General features: G+C 39.9%; 1 protein-coding gene across 2 annotated transcripts in view; it reads left to right on the top strand.

Moving 5' to 3' along the window:
• The window catches only part of GRB14 (growth factor receptor bound protein 14), a 65,294-nt gene that overhangs the window by 26,876 nt on the left and 14,709 nt on the right, over positions 1 to 23,709 (top strand). For both annotated transcript variants that reach the window (XM_083365659.1, XM_083365658.1), the window contains 3 exons: positions 863 to 1,019; positions 18,831 to 18,952; positions 20,534 to 20,608. In XM_083365659.1, coding sequence (XP_083221785.1) covers positions 863 to 1,019; positions 18,831 to 18,952; positions 20,534 to 20,608 — 354 coding nt within the window. The remainder of the gene's footprint in view (positions 1 to 862; positions 1,020 to 18,830; positions 18,953 to 20,533; positions 20,609 to 23,709) is intronic.

Genomic DNA, 23,709 nt, shown 5'->3' with positions numbered 1-23,709 from the left:
ACAGCACATACAGCACAATTCTTGTTGTGGATGGTTTCTTCATATGGCCTGAAACTGTCACCTACTAATGAAACTAATATTTTAATTGGGGGTATGAACACACATGCAGAGTGCTAGCCTTGTGACTGTAATAAAAGGAAATACAAAACTCCATATAAGCAAAAGAACACAGCCTCCTCAGCTGCTGCTAATTTGGGGAAAATTAAATTACAATTCATTTTAATTAGATTTAAATTAAGCTTGATAGCTTTAAGCATGGATAAAGCAGAAGTGGGAAAATCAGATAGACAGACGGATGGATAGATAGATAGATAAAAAGCTAGGCCACAAGAAATAAATGCTTCTTAATTGTGAGGGCTTTTTTTTACCACAACTATTTTTCTCTTGTTGTGTTTATATGTGTTCACTCAGCACATCCAGCAAAACCCACATCCTCAATCTAACAAAGATTGTACACCTGAATCGCTCCCAGGATAACACTGGGCCAGTTGCTTACTGTGAGCTCAGCTTGCCATACAGGGATGTTATTTTGAAGGAAAAAGGGAGCCTTATGTAGGCTGTCTTGAGCTCTTAAAGCACGGGTGTCAAACAATCGCCTCATGTGATGTATTATGATGTATCACAATGTTTTGTGCCTTTGTGGAGCCGGAGTTGGTGTGGCCTGTGCGTGATGCATCCAGTCCGCGGCCTGCCAGTTTGACACCCCTGTTCTAAAGGATTATTGGAATGTAAAATTAATAAATACTATTATTTTGCTTGTTTTTTCTTTTGGTGGCAAATCAGCATAAACCGTAACATAATAATTGTAACAAAACAGTATTACATATTAATGCCACATTAATGTCTTTTTCCTTTTTAATAGGTGATTAAAGTATATAGTGAGGATGAAACCAGCAGAGCTTTTGAAATACCAAGTGATATAACAGCCCGAGATTTGTGCCAGCTGCTAATACTAAAGAATCATTACGTTGATGATCATAGCTGGACCCTCTTTGAACGTCTCACTTATTTAGGTCTAGGTAAGTATTACTTGCTTTTAAAAGCAGCAGTGATTGTGGGTGGCTCTAAAGGGGTGGAAATTGAGGAGGCAGAGAGTGAGTCTACTGTCAATGCTGCAAACATTGACATGTTTGTGCACTGTCAATATAAGAGACAGCCTGTTACTTTAATTGCTTCGTTTGGGAGGGAGGAATCACCCGGAAGTTGTGAGAAGATTGCAAAAGCCCGCGTACAAAATGGGAAGTGAAACCTCATATGTAAAACTAATTGGATAATGTGATTTATGACATGTAGATAAGGGCAGGGATTGTGTGTGTGTTATGATGGGTTTGGGGGGAGGAGATTTCAGATTCTGGCATCTCTCCATGAGTGCCGATGTTTCGTTTCATTACTAAGAATATGCCTGCAATTTGTTTGAATTGTCTCATTTATCGGAGCCATGACATCTACAATGTTAGACGTCGTGTCAATTGTATCAGTTGGGATACACTGAATGTAGTAGGATTTACTTGCAAACATCCATGCTCCTAACCAGGATCATAACAGGATAAAACTAAATTAGGAAACGAGAACAACTTATTAACTGAATGCCATGATGTTATGTCACTTTTAGTGACCTTTCAGTGGTTAGCAGAATTGAGGAATATTGTTCTCCCTGTCCAAAGCTAATATTGGATTGCTTATAGAATAAGTTAAGCCAACTTCCTCAACTTCAGCTGTAGCTGAGGATTCACATTGTCACATGCTCAGGTTGTAGAAGAATGAACTAAATCCTCCCCAGCAGCAAATCCATAGCAAATTAGGACAAGTTATGGTAAGTCCCAGCCTGTAGTAATGTCATTGCACAAGCCCCTTCTTTACAGGCCTATATCACAATGCTACTGCAGGACAGGGCTTCCATAGTGATATCACTGCACATGCTCAGATGCTGCATATCTTGTTTCTTGCCTGCTAGTGCCCCCATTCCCCTCCCCCCCTGCTCAAAAGGTCTTTCCACACAGCTGGTTTGTTTTCTGCTGGTAATTATTGCCAGTTGCTGGCTGAGAAAAGTCTCACTGCAGCCTTTAGATGCTTGTTTTCCCTAGCAAGGAATAGTCAAAGCAACATGTATGTATTTAGTCTTTTGCTTAGATTTTTTTTGGGGGGAAAAAAATTCTGGGAATCAAGTTATGTCACTTGACTTCATCAGTTGTCATATTATAGCGTGGACACCCACCCCAAAAGGCAAATAGTTTTCCATATTACAAGGGCTTTTTGAATCCAGCTCCTCCTTAAACCTTCTTCTTTTGTCTAAAAACACCTTTAAGAAAGAGCATTGCTCTTTTTCTCGTTACCCCTTTATTTATTTATTTATTAACTTTATATGCTGCCCATCTCATTAGCACGTGCCCTTGGGCAGCTTGTAAGAGAGTAAAAGAGAGAATGTAGAAAACATTAAAAACATTGCAAACATTAAAATAAACAGGGACAGGATAAAACCCGGAACCAGTACACAAACGGAATGGAGGAGGCCTCTTCTTAGTGCACTAGCCATCTCCAGCATGGAACACCCCATCGGGGCCTAAAGCCAATCGACAAGAGTCAGGCTTTGAGGCTCTTTTGGAAGGCCAAGAGAGAGAGGGTAGATCTCACCTCCAGCAGCATGATATTGCAAAGGGTGGGGGCCACTGCAAAAAAGCCTCCTTTTTACTCAAAGATACTATCTCTAAATATTAGTTAATTTAATAGTGAGAAACCTGCAGCATTCTTTGACTGTGATTGATGAAAAGGAGTAATAATATTTCCTGCTGTTATGAGATGGAAACGTACAAACCTTTACTGTAAACTTCAAATTGATTAAATATAGCTTTAAAAGTGGAGACAAAAGATGGCTTCCTTCCAATATCTGGGTAAAATTAGATAATTTTGGCCCTGCTTATTTGCATTAAGTAGCCCTACATAGTTGGCATCTGTGCCCCATCTTTTCCCATTTCTGGTTTGCAAGATAAGGAAAGATGAGGTTTATTATGGGTAGGAAACTGGAATGAGACTGTAATTCGAGGAGGAGAATAATTAAGTAATCCCACAACGCTTGGCTTCCAAATCTTTCATCAAAGTTATGTGCCTGGGAATTAGGTTGAATTTCTGAAAAAAACAGAATTAAGTTTACTTGGTAGGCTATTCCAAGCTCATCTTTAGATGCCTATTGATTGATTTACTTTATTTACCGACTATCTTTCCACATGTGTATTGTGTTCTGTTGACATCCATTCAGTTATTTAGAAATGTGTTCTCATGAAGAACCAGTAATGGAAGTGACAAAGTTCTGGAGAACATGAGGAAGAAAGAAAGAAAAGGTGCTGATAGAGTCCAAAATATAGCTGATAGGCTGGATTTGTTGAGAAAACCAAGCTTCAGGGATTGAAGCATGCACTTTTACCAATGTAAAGTTTGCTTTGAAATGAAATTGCCTGTAATTACCTCATTTTGTATTGCTAAAATGTCCTAACAGTTTGTGGGAAACAACCATAGCACTGCGGAATGCCCTATTGGCCCCGATAAGGTCCAATTCACCCAACTGTGTTCTCAGTAGATACAGTTTGTTCTTAATCCCAATATGTGAACTATATTATGGTTCTTCTCTCTGGAAATTAGGTCTATTGTTGATCAAGATTTGGTCCCAGTTGTAGCCGGCTGCATTTGTATTGTGGCCAATAGAATGTGTGTGGATAGGTGTGCAAGTGGATATGTGAATTCTAGAGTTTTGCAGTAATATTACTGAACTGGCCAGGAAGGATATCTGGAGCCCTGGGAGAGGAAGCCTTGAAGTGAACCTGACTGAACACAGGTACATGCCCACGGTCAAGTCTATATCTGAATAGTGATAAAGGAAGCCAAGCATCTTTATTTCTCCTCCTTACTGCATTGGAGGGCTGCTATCAAGCGGCCCTATGTGGTAATGAATTCCCATCCGAGGTAGAAAAAGTTCCCTCCAGCTGATATCACCAGTTTGTGCAGCATTTTACTGACCGTCACTCAGCTCCACTGTAGCCTTGACTCCATGTGGACAGAATCTTTGATGGTGACTGAGGCATTGCTCTGCAATTTGAGACTCCTTCCGTCTTTGACTTCCAAGGAAGTGGATAAGGTGCTGTCTCAGTTGCCCTGTGCCATGTGTCCCCCAGCTTGTACAGGGATGGGGATGGTTACCACTTGGGCCCTGGGAATTCCCAGTTCCCCTTTCTGAAGAAGCCGTGCCTAGATCTAGTAGTGTTAGACAAGTATATCTTGGGAAAAGGTTATTGAGATAGTGGTTGTGGGTCAACTTTTTAGCACCCTAGAGGAAGTGCATTATCTGGACCCTTTTTAGTCAGGATTCAGGCCCAGTTTTGGGATCCTTTTGGGCTGCCTGCAAGCCTTGGGGGCTGAAGACGTCTTTCAGTATTTTCACTCCTGCCTTGTGAGTTTTACAGGGTTGGTCTCTGCTTCTTAATTTCTATATAAAGCTGTGAGTGGGGGAAGATTCTGTCAATTGCCTTTCCCGGGGTCTGGATGGGAGAAAACGGATTAAAGTTGAGCAATAGCAAGCTACAGTTGTCGCCGTTGATACCTCAAGGACCCCTTTTACTGCCAGAGTTACTCCTTCATAGGCAAGTGCTACCTGTTGGAGAACAGCTTCGTCACTTGGAATACTGCTGGACTCACCGCTTCTGCTGCATCAGCTTCAGCTGACGTACTATTGAAGCCTCACTGAGGGCAGGAGGGCTTAACCGCAGCAATTCATGCTCTTATTCCCGATGCCTAGGCTACTGTAATGTTCTCTGTTTGGGGTTTCCCTTAAAGAATATTTGGAAACTGCAGGAGCTTACAGACTTTCAGATTCCAGACACTGAGAACACCTAGCGCTGATTTTGTGAACCCTGCATTGGTTGCCAATTAATTTGGGGTTCAATTTAAGATACTGGTTTTGGCTTATAGATGACTTCATAGCTTGGCATCCAAATACCTTCAGGACCTCTTTCTCCGGCCGACTTTACCTTGACCAATTAGATCTTGAAGGCAGAAAGTGCCCCAATTGCCCACTCTCATAACATTTAGGGGGGTTGAGACCAGAGGTATGGATTTTCCAATAGTGTTGAAGAGCCTCCTTGTGGAGGTCAGGCTGGCTTCTTCTTAGTAGACTTTTCTCCAAAGACCCTTTTCCCTTGATTTGAGTTTTTTGTGGCCCTTTGTTCTCCTTCTCTTCTTGTAGCGTCGTTGCAGTTTTAATTTTATATGAAGTTCGTTTTATATTGCATTTTTTTTCCTCCGTCAGCCACCAAGACTTGTTTTTGATTGTATTGGCATACAAAATGTATGTAATAAATAAATGCTAGCCTGGTTTAGATAAGGTTTGCTGGTCTCGATAGTGCAGTAGGATCCCAATCCGTGCTTCTTTTTGCTGCCTTTCTCCTGTTCTCAGACCTTGCAAGATGTATTTTTCTTTATCTTCACTTGTTGCACATGTCAGTGACTTCTGATTTATCATGCCTGTTCTTTGCCTTTCACAACAGACAATTAAGATAGGGGCTGTACAACTCATCCAAAGTTTCCAGAGTTTTTTTTAAAGTCTTTATAATGGGGAAGGGGAGGATAATTCCATAATTTATATTTACTTTCACATACCTTGACCTTAGGGTCAACCCAACATAGCCAGTCAAAATATTGCTGCAAGGGCATTGTTGACTGTTCTGGGTTGACAGAAGTGTTATCCTACTGCATATTTCTGTGGGGACAGTAGGTACTGTCTTCTAAATTACATTTTCTTCTACTGAAAGAGACCTGTCAACATCCTCTTACAGGGTCATAAATTATCCCAGTGCAATTTGATTTAAAGTCCGCTAACACAATAGAGGAATTCAGAACTACAGCTGTCGAACCTCTGAAAGCCTAGATCAAACAATGCACTTTGGGCAGCATTTTAGCCATAGTCCAGAAACTGGTATTGAAAAAAAAGAATCATGGAAACTGGGACACACACACACACACACACACACACACACACACACACACACAGACACTTTTAAAGCTGGGTCTACATTAGTAATGTTTGCCTAGGCTTATGAGAGCAATCGCTTTAAGGGAGTATAATAGTGTATACCTAATGTGGTAATTGTGAAATATGCACCAAATGTGGAATTCATTTCAGTGGGTTTCTTTTTTAAACAAATGCTTTCAATACCTTCCGCAAAAAAAAAAACTTTCAATAAGACAAGCAATTTAAAATAAACGAGGGAGAATAGCAGTTACTGAAAGTGACATGAAATAGCTCTTTGCAATCCATTGCAATCCTTCATTTGCTACAATTCCCATCATGTCTGGGAATGCTTTCTTTGTACAAAGACATCTTTCTCTGGATCCTTTTCAGCCACGATGGTGAAGTTTGAGAGCCTCACTTTCCCTTGTATCAATATTAATTACAATTATTTTACAGCTTCTGTTCACCCTCTCTTCTTGTCGGTACTAAATTATCTTCAGTCATTGGCATTACAAATACAGTAAGTTAAGAATACTCAGGCAGCGAGAAGAAGAAGAAGAAGAAGAAGAAGAAGAAGAAGAAGAAGAAGAAGAAGAAGAAGAAGAAGAAGAAGAAGAAGAAGAAGAAGAAGAAGAAGAAGAAGAAGAAGAAGAAGAAGAAGACAACCCAGTAAACCTATGAGAGCTATAGCTGGAATGTATGATAAAAAACTTATCTTTAATGTGTTCCAGTAGTGCAACAGCAGATTTCCTCAATCCATGCCTTTTATACCAAATTGATCTTCTTTTCTTTCTTAAGGCTTTTAAACTTTCTGAATTGGCTTCTGTGATAGAGATGCAACTCCTGTTTGGATGGGTCAGTGATCCCATCATTCTTTCCCCAAGAGTCAGGATTCGCACTGATGATGTTTGGGCGGCCGATTTCCATTGGAATGCAACCCCTACACACTGGAAGAAATTTTTTGTTTGTATCACCAAAAGACCTTTTCTCTTGGGAACTTAGATTTGCAGGAAATCGGAGTTTTTGAGCAGAAGGGGGCCTTCCCCAAGAAGCGGTTTTAAAGAGCCCCCCCCCCAAAAAATCTGACCCTTTGCAAAGTATTTGGAGATTGCTGATCTAGGTTAGGGCTCAAAACTTGAGTTGTTGGGAGTCAGGCAGCATACAAATTTAATAAATGAATAAATTCATGGGAATCTTCAGTTCTGCAGTGTGCAGAGACCACCAAGCTAGAGAAAACTCTTACTGAATGTTCTGAGCATTTGTATAAAGCAGTAGTTAAAGACACCTGCTATGGTTTGATTAGAAGCCCAAAACAAACAGAGCCCTCTTCGCCACAACTCAAAAACACCTACCACAAAGGCCTGGAACAGTCCTCTTAATTCTGTTAATGGTCTTAAATGACCTCCTTCCCCTCTTCCATTTCTTCCTTCCAAAAGAAATATTCTGCCCTATTTGGAAAGTGCTGGAAAAAGGAAGTTACGCAAAGCAAATACTGTGCTGTTTTGGATGTAAGTAGCATAGAGAAGGAAAATGCTGTTTCCATCAAAGAATCCGGTGCTTTATTTACTAAAGTCAAAGGTATTGCAGAGACGCACATGCACACACACACACACACACACACACAAGAAGATTAAACACAGGAAAAGAACTCACAGCTGGGGTTTAGCACAACAAACCCATGATGCATAACACATCCTGAGCTCTGCTAAGTAGTCACCTTGACAGGTAGAGAAGCATGCTTGATATATTTGCCTCTAATTTTCTCAGTTGCTATCACAACTGAGAAAATAATATGTTAGTAATAATAATAGTGTCACATTCCTTCACAGTTCCATGTGAAATCTCTCTTGAAGACCCCTGAACAATGAGCGAGGCAGAGGATGATTCAAAAGGACTCATCTCCATTTTTGGCATTGTGCGAATCTTATCAGATATATCAGGTTGCTTCCCAATAGAACATGGTGAAAAATGTGCTTTGGTTTTTCTACTTTGAGAATAAACAATTCATGATAAGATAGGAGTTTCAAATTCTTTTACTAACGCTCGGCAGCTGCTCCAGGGCTTGGAGGTCTAAACTTGTGAATCAAAGTAAATTGAAACTGGGATTTTTATTTGCAACAATAATGTCAGATTTCATAATAAATGTGGGCGTTAAATGTTTGCACACCATGTTAATTATTAGGACATCACTCTCTCCTCTTTGCTATGTACTGCCAGCTGCTTTTAATCTTAATTTGTGCAGCTATAATATGACCAGCATCAGTCTTTCAAAATGTTTCTACTTGATTATATTTATTTTCAAATGCTTTGGGCAAAAAAGCTGTTTTCTTTCTAAGAGGACAGATCTGAACCTGTATCTTAGGAGGGGTTTGGTGGGTTGGAAGCAGTGGTGGGATTTGAATAATTTAACAACCTGTTCTCTGAAATCACAGAACCCTTTAAGAGGTGCACATGTAAAAACCAAGCTAGGGTGGGGGGTGGGGGGGAACTGCCCCACATGCCCCACACGCCCCACACCTGCTTACTTCAGGGTCCCCACACCCAGGCCACTCCCTGCTTGATGACCTCCCCCCACCCAGTTCAAAGATCCAGCTGCCCACCTGCCTCTTCCATTCCCCTCCCAAGCCGGACTGCCATGCTACGGAGGATGGACCTTACCCAGTCCCCCTCCACTGTTTCGGAGCCAGGGGAGAGTGACGGCAAAAGGCTCTGCTGCCACTGCGCAACAGCCACGTCTGCTGCTGGAGGAAGGGGCTTTCTTTGGCCCCTGCCACCCCCGCTTCGCCCCGCAGATCACCTGCCTAGTGGTAGCTGCCTCCTCCGCCAACTCTCCCGTGGCTTGCGCCACGTCCAGGAGTTCTGGGAGGAAAGCAGCAGAAAATGGGGCTGCCATTTTCAAAATGGAGAAGGGAGATGCTGGCCAATGCAGGGAGGCAAGAAAGTGCGGTGGAGGCAACGGTAGGCTGGTGGAGGGATACCAGGACTGGCGGAGGGAGGCGGCAGGGGAGGCTTGCACAGATTTATCATAACTGGTTCGCCGAACTCAACAAAAAAATAGGTTTTGGTTCTGCTGAACCGGTGTGAACAGCTGAATCCCACCACTGGTTGGAAGCCCCTCTCCATTAGCATATGGGGAAATCCCCTTGGAATGAACTCCACATGGAAGCCCCTGGAAGCTCTATCCCCACACATGGTAAAAGGGATAAGTTATATAGGTAGTCCTCGACCTACAATCAATCAAGCAACAACTATTTGGAACTGACGACCTCAACAAAGGGTAATTTATGGCCTGTAAAGCACTTCTGGCCATGGTAAAATGTTTCACTCTTCCCCCCCCCCCCGGTCACACGACCGCATTTTGGGCACTTGACAACTGGCTCACATTTACAACTGGTTGGAGCATCCCGCAGTCGCATGAACATAATTTGTGACACTTTTGACCAGTTTTCTGCACACAAAAAAAAATACCCATTTGAAAGAATGGATTCAGTAAGTAAGGCTTAGGAATTCCCTGGAGTGGCCACATAGTTTGATCAACTAACTTATGTGTTTCCATCTCTACCAACTTGGAACTGCACTACAACTTTCTGCAGCATTTAGCTTGTTTGTGGGTGGATTTGATTTCTTAAAAGCAAAATATAGAATGGGAAATCTAAAATAGAAACTGGTTTCTGAGTGAGGTTCCAATTGCCACTTTCAGTCTTCCTCCCTCCCTCAATTGGCATGTTCATAATCCGACATTTCAAGCATTCAGACTTTGCTGAACTTACTTTACATCATTCTTTTCTTCCATAAGATTAATGTAAATTCAGTTTAAAAAGTGCTGAACAAGATGAACTCTGATGCTGCTTTGTCAGACACATTTACCCTACCTATTTGACTTGATTAATCTGTGCAGAGGTATGTGATCGGGATCATATCCTCTGACACATCTGGGAATATTAAAACCATCTGGGGCACTACACTGCTGCCAATATTTTTGCTGTCCCACCAGAACACGGGGTTTAAAAGCGCTGCCTAATAGTAAATCACTCCACTCTAGCAGGAGACAGTTTTGGTCATGACTCTAATCCAATCTACGAAATGGAATTAATAGGCAGGATTTAGCAGGCTTTATTCCTTCAGGGTCAAATTCAAGGGTAATGCAAAAGAAATGGTGGTAGCTAACTGTTCAGTAAGCTACACAGAAAAAGTCAAGACATAAGGTAGGTTTTATTATCTGGATAGAATCTTTTCCAGTAATAGGAATACAAATAGCTTCTGAATTTTGAATTTAGTAAGATGTATCACTGATTTATTCTTCAAATCTTAAGGTAATTATAGGAAATGCTGAAGGTATTTCATAAAGAACGAACCATAATCGTTCACATAATGGCAGGTTTTAAACTGAGAGATGTGTATAGTTTCAAAATGTCCACTGGGTGTCACTGTTGTTTCTTACTTTCAAAGACATATTTACCTTTAGCAAAAACGCAACATAGAATTTCAGTCCTTCGTTTTTCTTTTTTCTTTTATTAAAGAGTTTTACAGATACATTTTAAACATAAAAAACATAACCCATTCCCCCCCACCCCCACCCAGTTCCCCCCTCCCTCTCCCTCCCCCCCCCCCCGACTTCCCAAAGCAAATACAGGGTATTGACCCTAACAATCTTAAACTATAATATGCAAACTAACTATAATAACACTTTGAGTCCTATCGCACTTTAACTCTCCTTAAAAATAACTAAATAATAACAAATCTTCTAAATCTAATACTCATTCAAATGCTAAATGAAACTTTTTGGTCCCATATTTATTCTGGATATAATCAATCCATCTTCTCCATTCCAAAATATATCTTTGTTGCGAATGGTCTTTCAAATATGCTGAGATTTTTGACATTTCTGCCAGGTTCGAAACTTTTAAAGTCCATTCTTCTATAGTAGGCAAATCCTCCTTCTTCCAATATTGCTCTACCAAAAGTCTTGCTGCCGTTATTAAATTCAGCATCAATTTAGTTTCTATAGCAGTAGAGTCAATAGTAATACCCAGCAAAAATAATTGTGGAGAAAATTTTATCTTTTTCTTAAATATCTTCTGCATATTCGACCAAATTTTAATCCAAAAAGCTTTTACTTTTTTACAAGTCCACCATATATGATAATACGTTGCATCATCACAACCACACCTCCAGCATTTAGGCTGATAATTTGAATACATAGATGCCAATTTCTTAGGATCTAAATGCCATCTATAAAACATCTTATAAAATTTCTCTCTTAAATTTTGTGCCTATGTAAATTTTACATTTCTGACCCATATTGTTTCCCAAGTATCCATCGTTATTGGAGTCCTTCGTTTTTCTTAACCTACAGTAATATCTCCTTTGAATTGAGTTCAACTTTCAGCAACATCATGGGACAGTAGTAGGTGACAGAAGACCCCTGCAACCTTGCAAAGTAGGACAGTTTCTAGTGTCCCCCTTGGTTGCATATTTTAGATGTAGATGCACTTTTATCATTAATGTCAAAAAAGACTATTTGTAGATCAGGATTCAACTGTGGAATTCTTGGCACTCTTTGAGCTTGGTGTTTTCTTGAAAATATTTCATTAGGTAACCTCAACACTGACAAGCAGAAAGAACTTCACACTACAGGTAATCCTCCACTTTGGAACATTCAGTTAGTGAAGTTATAAAGCTGTGGAAAAAGTGACTTATGACTGGTCCTTGCAGTCCATCGCAGCATCTCTGTGTGTTTACATGCAACTGGCATTAATGAATGGATCACCGTTTGCAGCCTTCCCCGCTGGCGTCCGGCAAGCAAAGCTAATGGGGAAAGCTGGATGCACTTAACCAGTTTAGTAATCGTGGAATATTAAATTTCAGTTTGAAAATGTCACTTGGAGTTCTAAATGTTTTAAATGTCAGTTAGATTCTAGTCCCGCCTTTGGCAAAGTGGAGATATTCCAGCTTTCCAAACTTTGGTGCACCTAATGTTTGGGTGGACTTCAACTCCTAAAATTCCAGCAGTACCTATGTTACCTGGTGAAGTAGGGAGGTCAAAATTCACATATAGCGGGGGGGGGGGGGCTCTCTGTGATTGACCAAAACAAAAGTACCCTATTCCTTCTTCATCTAATAACAGAACTGACTAGCTAGCAGTTTGGAAGCAAATGGCAAATAATAGTTTATGCATACTAAGGGAACACTCTGGGAATCCAGCAGTGTGTTAATTTACAAACCGTAAAGTGAATACATAAATATAAATCCAGTCCATTTAAATTCTGTGCCCCAGACCAAATCCCAGGGCCAGAAGAATTTTAGAAACATTAGTTGGATGGACAAAGAAAGAAAGAAAGCAGAGAAAAACTGGATTGCATGAGTGTCTGAAAACTTAGTGTATTAGAAAACAAAGATGGCTAAACAATATTTGGGAAAATGTGGGTTATTTATCTAAGTGATAATAGTGGTGCAATTGATAAAAGTGTTAATATATTCTATTGGAGATGGTTACAGTTTTTTTTAAGAAATACATTTTCTCTCCTATATAAGATGGCATTTTCATAAATGCCACAGTGACATCTGTGTAGCTACAGTTAAATGTCAGGCTAGTTTTGAAAGCTTCCTTCACAGTTAGCAAAGGAAGCACATTTTGAGATAGATCAATTTTCAGTAGAGGAATAATAATAATAATAATAATAATAATAATATAATAATAATAATAATAATAATAATAATAATAATAATAATAATAATAATAATAATAATAATAATAATAGTTTGAAGGGACCTTGGGACCCCCTGCTCAGGCAGGAAACCCTATACCATTACAGACAAATGGCTGTCCAGTCTTTTCTTAAAATCTTCCAGTGTTGGAGCATTCACAGCTTCTGGAGGCAGGTTGTTCCACTGGTTAATTTTTCTAACTGTCAGGAAGTTTCTCCTTAGTTCTAGGTTGCTTCTCTCCTTGATTAGTTTCCATCTGTTGCTTCCTTTCCTACCTTCGGGCGCTTTGGAGAACAGCTTGACTCCTTCTTTGTGGCAGCCCCTGAGATATTGGAATACTGCTATGATGTCACCCCTAGTCCTTCTTTTCATTAAACTAGACATACCCAATTCCAGCAACCATTCCTTATATGTTTTAGCCTCCAGTCTCCTAATCATCTTTGTTGCTCTTCTCTGTACACTTTCTAGAGTCTCAACATCTTCTTTACATTGTGTTGACCAAAACTGGATGCAGTATTCCAAGTGTGGCCTTACCAAGGCATTGTAAAGTAGTATTAATACTTCATGTGATCTTGATTCTACCCTCTGTTAATGCAGCCTAGCGCTGTGTTGGCTTTTTTGGCAGCTGCAGCACACTGCTGGCTCATATTTAAGTGATTGTCCACTAGGACTCCAAGATCCCTCTCACAGTTGCTACTATTGAGCAACGTTCCACCTATACTATACCTGTGCATTTGGTTTTTCTTGCCTAAATGTAGAACCTTACTTTTTCACCATTGAATTTCATTTTGTTAGATAGTGCCCAGTGTTCAAGTCTGTCCAGATCCTCCTGTATATTAAGCCTATCTTCTGGAGTGTTGGCTATTCCTGCCAGCTTGGTGTCGTCTGCAAATTTGATGAGTTCCCCATCTATCCCCTCATCCAAATCATTGATGAAGATGTTGAAGAGCACTGGGCCCACTACACACTTCCTTCCATGTAGATGCAGTTCCATTGAGGACCACACGCTGAGTACGGCCTGTCAGCCAGCTACGAATCCATCTGGTGGTGATGCTATCTAACCCACATTTTTATATCTTATCAAGTAGTAGGTTGTGATCTACTTTATCAAATGCCTTACTGAAGTCCAAGTAAATTATATCCACAGCATTCCTCTAGTCTACTAATTTTGTCACTTGGTCAAAGAATGCAATAAGATTTGTCTGGCATGATATGTTTTTGACAAACCCATGTTGGCTTTTAGTGATGACTTTGTTTGCATCAAGGTGTTCGCTGATTTGTTGTTTGATTATCTTTTCCAGACTCTTCTTAGGTATTGAGGTCAGGCTGATAGGTCTGTAGTTTCCTGGATCTATTTTTTCCCTTTTTTGAAGATGGGAACTACATCAGCTCTTTTCCAGTCCTCTGGTAGTTCCCCAGTGCACCAGGATCTTTGAAAAATATAGTTCAGTGGTTCTGAGATCACATCTGCCAGTTCCTTGAGTATCTTGGGGTGTAATCCATCTGCTCCTGGTGATTTGAACTAGTCTAGGCTGGACAGGTGCTCACTTACCATTTTCTTGCTTATCTTAACTTGTGTTTCTAATCTGTTTTTTATGGTACTGTTATTGATAGGTTGGACTGTTTTTTTTTTCCTTTGTGTAAAAGACAGATGCCAAAAATGAGTTAAATAGTTCTGCTTTCTCCCTGTTGCTTGTCACCTTCTTGCCACTTTTCCCCACTAATGTACCAATCATTTCCTTAACTTTTTTCTTGTTTTTTACATGTTGAAAGAAGCTTTTTTTTTGTTATTTTTGACTTTGGTCGCAAGCCTTAGTTCATTTTTAGCCTTAGCTTTCCTCACTTCATCGTTGCAGGAACGGGATGTTTGCTGATATTCTGCCTTAGTTATGTGACCCTCTTCCCACTTTTTATACTTGTCCTTTTTATCTTTCAATTTATCAGAGAGTTCTTTATGCAGCCATGTTGTTTTCTTTTGAGAGCTGTTATTTTTCTTCTTTGTTGGTTTGTGCTAGACTGGGCTTTTATTATTTCATTTTTCAAAATTTCCCAAGCTTCTTGTTTTTCCCTTCAGGATTCTCATCCATGGAATCCTTCCCAAGCTCTCTCTAAGGTTATTGAAATTAGCTCTTTTAAAGTCCAAGACTCTAGTTTGGCTGTGTTCGATTGCTTGTGCTTCCATAATGTTGAATTCCAATATCGCATGATCACTTCCCCCCAAGGTTCCTGTGGCTTCAACACCTTCTATCATTTCATCTCTGTTAGTAAGGATTAAATCCAATAAGGCTAATCCCCTTGTTCCCTTCTCTACTTTTTGGGAGACAAAGTTGTCTGCTAGGTTTGTCAGGAATCTGTTTGATCTTCCACTTGGTGCAGAGTTTGTCTCCCAGTTGATGTCAAGGTAATTAAGGTCCCCCATTACTATTGTGATGTGCTTCCTACATACCTTAGTTAGCTGACTAGCAAAAAGTTTATCTATTTCCTCTGTTTGGTTGGGCGGCCTATAGTATACACCTACGGAAATGTCATTTCCCCCCTTTTATATTGCCCCAAATGCATTCAAGACAGTTTTCATCATTCTTGTGCTCTATTTCTGTAGAGATGTAGTTATTTTTATATACAGAGCAATTCCACCTCCTCTTTTGCTTAGTCTGTTTCTTTTAAATAATTTGGTTTCATCCCACCATGTTTCCGTAATGGCAACAATATCATATCTGCTCTCAGTTACCTGAATTTCTAGTTCACCTTGCTTACTGTTCATACTCTGTGCATTGGTGTATAGACAATTGAGTCCTTTATGACTGACGCTGTGTTAACTTTCTACATAACCTGTGTGGTGCCTGAGTTCCCCTATTTTCTTACCACCTGTTTGGTTAGTGCAATTTGTGTGGCACTCGCTATTAAAAGCTTGATTTTGCTTGAGAGCAAGGTTGATATTCTTGTCCACACACACATCTATGTTACATGCACTGATAACCCTATAATTTTTAGATTGCTGGGGACAGGGATGTTCTGTATTAATTAACTCACTGTCCCCGTTGTTTAGTTTAAATATTCCTCCAGAAAATCTGTGAATTTACTTCCAAGTAACTCAGTCCCTTTCTTGGATGGATGTAAACCATCTCTTTTGTACATTTTTTCATTGGACCAGCTACAGACATCGTGACTAATATAAAACCAAAGTCTTCTCCTTTACACCACTCCTTTAGCCACATATTAAATTCTGCTATACGCTGGCCTTTTCCATTTTGCTCCTTATACAATGGTAAGACCTCTGAAAAAGTGAGCCTACAGCCTATTCTTCTGAGTTCCTGCCCCAAGCTCTGGAAATCATTCTGCACACAGAGTACATCCTTTTGGGACAGATCGTTAGTGCCAAAATGTACAATGGCATCCACATCACAGTCCTTGCTGGCATTCTTGACTATCTTACAAATATGCTTCTTGTCCCTACTGGCAGTAGCACCTGGAAGACACCTGACCTCTTTCGAAACCTCTGTGTTCTTTCCTAAATTTACATCCCTTATAATTGAATCACCAACCAGAAGGTGGCTTCTCTTTTTGGATGCCTTTTTCTTCTTGCGTGACTGATGTGTAATACCTGATTCGCACTTCTCCCTGTCGAAAACAAGTTCTTCATCTCGGATCACGATCCCCTGCTTATTTGAGTTATCATCACAACTACTTCACCTGTCTCCTTAATATCCCTATTAAGGTCAGCAAGGGCACTGTATCTGTTATGCAGGGACACAGCGAAAGCTTTGTGTTTATGGTTCACAGCTCTCACCCTGCCAGATCCCAGGGTTGTCGACACTGCCCTTCTCCTGTAGGATCTTTGTGGTAGAGGGGGCTGATAGCGCAGAGGCTCAATAGAGTAAAAGGGCTGAACTGGACACCTAATTTCTGCCTGAAGAGCATAGATTACAGACCCTAGATAAATAATCTGTCCTTGTAGACTAGTGATTTGTTTACAGATAGGACAGTTTCCCAGTTTGAAAAGGGTACTGTGAAAGACAGCTGCAAAACAAGTGTTACACTGAACTAAGCCAGACATTCTTAGATACAAGGAATCTCAGACACGCTTGCCCTGAATGTACCGCTGCTGTTTTTGAATTTTAGGTATATGATTTGCCCCCCCCCCCCCCTTTAGGTTTCTTTCAGTTTCTCTGCTGGCATGGAAATTAAAAGTAACTTTTGAAGAAAATTGCCATCTTTTGTCCAGGTCAGACTTTATGAATTTATGGAGGTTAATTAGAAGGACAATTTATACGTGTATTATATTTCCTGAACCCTCGTCTTATTCCAAGATCTGGAATATGTTATTTTTAGAACTTAAGGAAGCTTGGCTTCATTGATCAGCCAAAAGAGTATAGTGGTAGCTGAATATTATTGCAGAGGCTGGCTGAGGATCGTTTCTCTGTGGGGGGAGTCAGGAAAAATATCTTCTCAGTGAAAGGCCCCCCCCCCATTTTGGAACAACCTGACCCACCAAATGAGAATGGCCTTTTTCCTCTTGCCTTTTTGGGAAATAAAGAAGACCATGCCCCTTTTCAATAGCCTTTTGGGCTGGAGAGTGCAACTAATTGAGAAACAGCCAACTCCAGGGATGAAACCACTTCTACTTTTTGGGGCCACATGCTGTGTTTTATTTGTGAATTTTAATATCGGTGTTTTATGTTTATTTATGATGATTTTTATGATGATTCAATCAGAATCATTAAAGGGGTCAGCAGATTAATAATTTCAATAAACAAATAAATCCAAAAAGCAGTTGAGAACTTTGACAGGGCTAGAATCATTTTTTGGCTTAGCTGATATAACCATAGGGCAGGATTGGACAGCCCACTGTCCACAGCCAGTGTCTTTTATTGAAACTCTGGAGTTCTCAGTAATCATAACCTTTCAGTTGCTGGATAACTGAACATCAGCAGCATGATCTTCTAACTGTTAGGTATGGGAAAGTAAGGATACAGTATTTTTCTCTAAAATAGTGTTGCTATTAATATTAATTCTCTCTAAAAGAATTATTATTATTATTATTAATAATAATAATAATAATAATAATAGATCAGACAGTTGGAGAAGAAGAAAGGGCATTGGAAAACTATCTGAAGGATAATAAAGAAGATGCACTAAAGCAAAGAGACCAAACTGGTCTACTAGAAAGACCAGATGAAAAGCAAAAAAAGAGACATGGGAAGACAAAGCATTACATGGCCCGTAATTTTTTTTAAAAAAAAAATAGCAGGTAAAACAAATAATAACAAGACCTGGCAACAGCTAAGAGCAGGAAAGATGAAGAAAGAGACAAAGGGGCTAATTCTGGCTGTATAAGACCAAGCTTTAAGAACAAAGGCATACAAAGTCAGAATTCAGAAGACAGCAACAGACAGCAAGTGCCGCCTCTGCAAAGAAGCTGAAGAAATAGTCATGATCAATTCCTCCCCATAGACCAGGGGTATCAAACTGCCGGCCCACAGGCTGGATGCGTCATGGCAAAACCATGCCCACTTCATTGCCAGCAATGGAAAAAAAGTCATGATACATCGCGACACATCACGTGACGTTGCGAGTTTGACAGCCCTGCCATAGACCTTACAGCCTCCAGTTCTGAATGGCATTATATGTCTGGCCAAGGAGAGAGATCTACAAGGATCACCCAGGAACTTCAAGTAGATGTTAAATAGGACAGATGAGGCACCTGAGGCTTGAGTGCTCGAAGTAGGAGGAACTTAAAGATTGATCTCTTCCCCCTTCCCCCAGTTACTGACTGGAATTGGCCTACAGTCAAAAGAGGAGAATCACTGGAAAACAGTGCTCCTAACCCCATAAACCAGTTCAGAAGGATGTCATAATCAGTGGTATCAAAAGCTGCCAAAGGATCCACCTGGGCTAGGATGGATACATCCTGAAGGCATTCACAAGTGCAATCAATGCTGTCTCACTAGCATGGCTGGCTGAGGAATTCTCGGAATTGAAGTCCACAAGCCATAAAAGGGCCAAGTTGGAAGACCCCTGCACTAGCACAACTGGGCTTGAACCCCAGCTGAAAGGATTCAGGTAAGCCACTTCCTCCCACTCCCTTTGGAGAAAGAACTGGGATTTGCATTTCTCTTTTCCTTCACAGAAAGAATAGTAGAAGACCATGAAGTGATTGTTGAAGTCCATTCAAAGTGGGGAATTGAAGATGGCAATAAATTTTATTTCCGGAAAAACTACGCCAAATACGAGTTCTTTAAAAACCCTGAGGTAAGTTCTTATTGTATGATATGTTTAGAATATAGATAAATGCCTCAGATTGAATACTCAGCATAATCCTTCATAGTTACAGGAACTCACCAGCTGTACGAAGTGACAAAAATCTTTGTAGCATATACCATTATCCCTTTGATTCAAAGGACTAACAGCTCAGCCCCATATATATATTTTTCTTTTTTATTAGAATCCAGCAAGGTAAAGTTGTAGAGTGGAGTGAGGAATCATTCAGCACTAGCCAGACTACCTAAAGCAGAGGCTGGCTGAGGAATTCTGGGAGTTGAAGTCCACAAGTCAGACAAAGGCCATCGTTCCCCACCGCTGACCTAAAGTGACATAGGTTCCTCATGCCCCCCCCACCCCACCCAGTGGAAGATCTGGCATTGTAGGAGGTCATTTTCTTTGTTCTTGTGTCCATCTTCTGGAAAAAAACAAACCAGAGTTTCGCAAATAAGCTTGCAAAACCTTGCTTGCTCCAAATTCTTCAGCTACTTGCTATGTATGAACAGAGCTTGAAGGTTATGGTGGCAGTCAAAAATCTCTTGCTGAGAGGCAATTGACTGTATATTGTTTTATATACAGACAAAAGTGACAAATGGCTTTCTTTCTGAGTTCCTTTCAATTATTACAAGCTGTGTACATTATAAGAGTCTTCCACAACGTGTTATTTTCCAATTGTGCTGGAACACATCTGGAGAAGACTCGGAAGTATTACACTCAGTCCTCACTTAATAACCGCCCTCTTTAGTAATCACTTGAAGTTATGACAGCCTTGTAAAAATAACTTTGCAATGAGTCCTTGCATTAATGATCGTCCCAGTGTCATGTGGTCATTCAGTTGCCATTTGCACACTTCACAGTTGACTTCTGACAAGCAGACCCAGTGGAGAAGTCAACAGTGAAATTGCATGTTGCATTCACATGATGTCTCACTTAATGACCATGGGTGATTCATTTAACAACTACAGAGAAATCCCAGTGCAGTCACATGTTTTGCTTAATGACCACATTTTTTTAGTGACAGATTGCTGGCTTCAATTGTGGTTGTTATGCTAGCACTACGTACCTGTACTTAAGTCCATAGAAAAATTCCCCGGCCATGGAATACTGACTGGCAGTAGAAATGTCTTTCCCCTATCTACTACCACGTTACTTCTTTTAGTAAGTAACATCAAAACAGACCTTCTGCTTACCAGGGAAGTGTTCTTCTGTTGAACATTGATTTCAGACACAAAGGCTGCTGAAGTATTTCTTGTGAAGAAAGCCACCTCTTTCCCTTAAAACTAGTTCCCATTGCTTGATTTTATTATGTAGCTTATTATAATATCAAGTACTTTACTCTGATTTGCTGGGAGTCAGGCATTCTTTCCATCCACATTCACAAATAAATCTAATGCAAAGTTGCTAAATTCCAATTTGTCACTAGAGTAGTCAAGAGTTTTCTGTATTGCTGTATTGCCGTGTAGTGGTTGCCTGGATTTTTGCTGTCTAGATTATGATAATCGTGGTGAAGCCCACAATATAGCTCAAGCTTATGAAACTTTTAGTGCCTTTCGTTAACTTTTTATTTTGCAGATATTTTTCCCAGACCATTTGGTATCCCTTTCAAACGAGAGCAACGGCACAATGAACCATACACAGATACTGCAGGTAAGGTGCTGAAATGAAGTTTCTCTGTGGATCAAACCACACATTCTATTAAGCACCACTAAGTGGATCCCGCTCTCTGTGTAAAGTAAGCACTGGGAATCCGATTTTAATTTTTCCCTCTCAAGCAACCTTAGTTGAGATTGGATCCCTTGTGGCTGACTTTTATAGTGCTCTAAAGCATCCATATGTCTCATTAAAACAGTGGGAGGGGTGGCGGCGGCAAGTAAATAAGGATGGAGAGAAGCTGACCTCAGTGAGGACTACTATGGGGCTAAGAAGTTGGATTTGCTCGTACTTTACTCATCCTAGGGTTCTAAATTCTTTTGGATTCTTCATATTTAAGTCAAAGCTTGCTTTGTTTTTAAAAAGACATAACCATTGGTGCCTTCCTCAAAGTAACTTAAAGTTGTATGAAGACTCTTAAGCATTACCGCTTTTAAAAAACAACAACAGGATTTGCACGATTTAGTATTATTCTTGCAATATGTGGAACGCTAAACTTTATACTTTCATAGATGGGTGCTTTCTTTTTGTATATGGGCTATGTATGTGTACTGACAGGGGTGAGATGGTGAAGATATGGGAGCAAACTGCCCCTTCATTTGTATTTTCAGTTTTTATAGTTCATAATTTTCCAAGCTCTAAAGTAGCCTTTCTCAACTGGAGTTCTGTGGAGCTCTAGGGTTCCTGAAGAGGTTGCAAGAGGTTCTGTGAGAGATCATTATTAAGGGGGGGAAAAATTGGTGTTGTTTTTTTTTACTTCACATGCTGTGCAATGCTAGCAGTCTCAGTGCTGAGAATTTTCACGTACCATGACTCGGCCCTTTGTAAATGTTGTAAAATATGGATTGTATAGGTTAGAAGCAAATTGTAGGGTGAAATGCTCCTATTCTTAATGATTTTCTCATTTAGCTATTTATCATGCCATTTTGTTTTGTATTTTATTATGTTATATGTGCACAACTTATTAACCATGACCTATAGATATAAAAAAATATATATGCAAGGGTTCCTTGAGACTTTGCAAAAGTACTTGATGTGTTCCTCCGAGGTAAAAAAAAAAGCTGAGAAGGGCTGCTCTAAAAGATCCATTTTTTTTGGACTGTAATTATTCAAACTGCACAATACTTACAGTGGCAAACTCACCATATATTTAAGTAAGGGCTGTTTCAGTTTCCTTCCTATTTTTTTTAGCATGTAGTTCATTCCTCTTCTTAAGCAGCTTCACATTGTTTTTTCAATGAACTGTTCACCATGTTACAGAACCTCTTATTAGAAGCTCTGATTCCAGTATAGGTAGTCCTCGACGTACGACCACAATTGAGCCCAAATTTTTCTGTTGCTAAGCGAGACATTTCTTAAGTGAGTTTTGCCCCATTTTGCAACCTTTCTTGCCACAGTTAGGTGAATCACTGCAGTTAGGTGAATCACTGCAATAGCACAGTTGTTACGTGAATCTGGCTTGCTTGACTTTGCTTGTCAGAAGGCTGCAAAAGCTGATCACATGACCCCAGGGACACTGCAACCGTCATAAATATGAGTCAATTGCCAAGCATCTGAATTTTGATTATGTCACCATGGGGATGCTGTAATGGCCGCTAAGTGTGAAAAATGCTCATAAGTCACTTTTTTGAGTGCCTTGTAACTTTGAATAGTCACTAAACAAATGGTTGTAAGCTGAGGACCACCTGTAATTTACTTTTAAACCTTTGCTTTTGGTGTGCTCCTATACATCCCTTTGTACTTGCTCACATCATATTTCATTTCCTATTTTGAGTCCAGTTCAATCCTACATTGAAGAAAAGCTATTGGAATCCTCTGCCATCTTTTTTTGGTGGTACTATCCTGAACAGGTTGATCCATTTAGTTAATTTGGTCACTTTGTTGCTCCCTCTTCATTCCAGATGACTTTTTAAAAACAGACTAAAAATACAGATTCTACCAGCATTTCCTGATGATTCAGTTCTGAATATGGAACTGAATATTGAATATTATTACTCGAGTCCAAAAGTGATTTCTGTTCTCTAGGCAATCGCCTTTCCTTAAGATCACCATACTTGCTTCTTTTGCTGAAACTGCTCAGGAGCCTTTGGCAAAAGTTAATTGAGTATTCCAGATCTTCCAGATCTGTCTAGTTATCTCTGTCTACGTGCTTATTGATACCATAAGACAGTTTAGAGATTTAGCTTAGACCTATCCATATGAAACCATGTTTGTTCTCATTTTTCCATGTTTGATTATTATTGATCTGGAACACATTAATTGTCAGCTAATTGTCCTATAATTGCCTGTATGTCCCTTCAGTTTCTCTTTGAGAAATTGGAATCTTACTGATAATTTTCCAGTCCTTGGGAATAGATGGCAGTTTTATACAGATTGTGTATTTTTATTAGCAGGTCAGCAATTTCATGTAGTTCTTGGAATCCCTCAGGTGGATGCCATCTGGCTTAAGATTTATTTATTCTTAAGGTGTCAGTTAGGTTTATAAGCATCTCTTCCTTTTAATGAAGTCACCGTGAGTATTTGTGTGTGTGTGTGTGTGTGTGTGTGCATTTTTGTAGCAGAGAAAAAGTGAGCCTGGAGAAAAAGAATGGCCTTCTCACCTAACTGTGCTATCAGATAATGTTATATATGTAATAATAGCCTGCCATCTGCAAAAAAAATATTGAAGAAATTATAGCTGGTTGGTTGAATTGTGAATAATATTGGATGAGACAACTGAGCAGAATTCCAGTCCCAGCTGTGAAAAATCTGCTAATTATAAGCACGTTCATGAGGGGGACTTTCTCTGCAACAGGAAAAGTAGCTGGATCTGGGTCTTACTAATTGCTCTTCTGAAATACGCAAACAGGAACCCAGAGCAACAACGGTTGTAGAATAAGGTGAACTTATCATGGGAGTTATCTTGAACACACTTAGCATTGACAGCACTTAGCATTTTAAGAAAGTTGTAGATCTTTCAACAATATATATAATACGCAGAAGCTCATTGTACAATGTCCTAACAAATGGCAATGCTAGAATTCCTCATTGTGTACAAAGAATTGCAAGAGAACATTCCAATGGAATTTAATGAGTGGGTTTTCTCTCCTTCTCTTGCT

The sequence above is a fragment of the Vipera ursinii genome, assembly GCF_947247035.1.
Source record: "Vipera ursinii genome assembly, chromosome: 1".
Classification (NCBI taxonomy): Eukaryota; Metazoa; Chordata; class Lepidosauria; order Squamata; family Viperidae; genus Vipera; species Vipera ursinii.
This window is presented reverse-complemented; position numbering and strand designations above follow the sequence as displayed.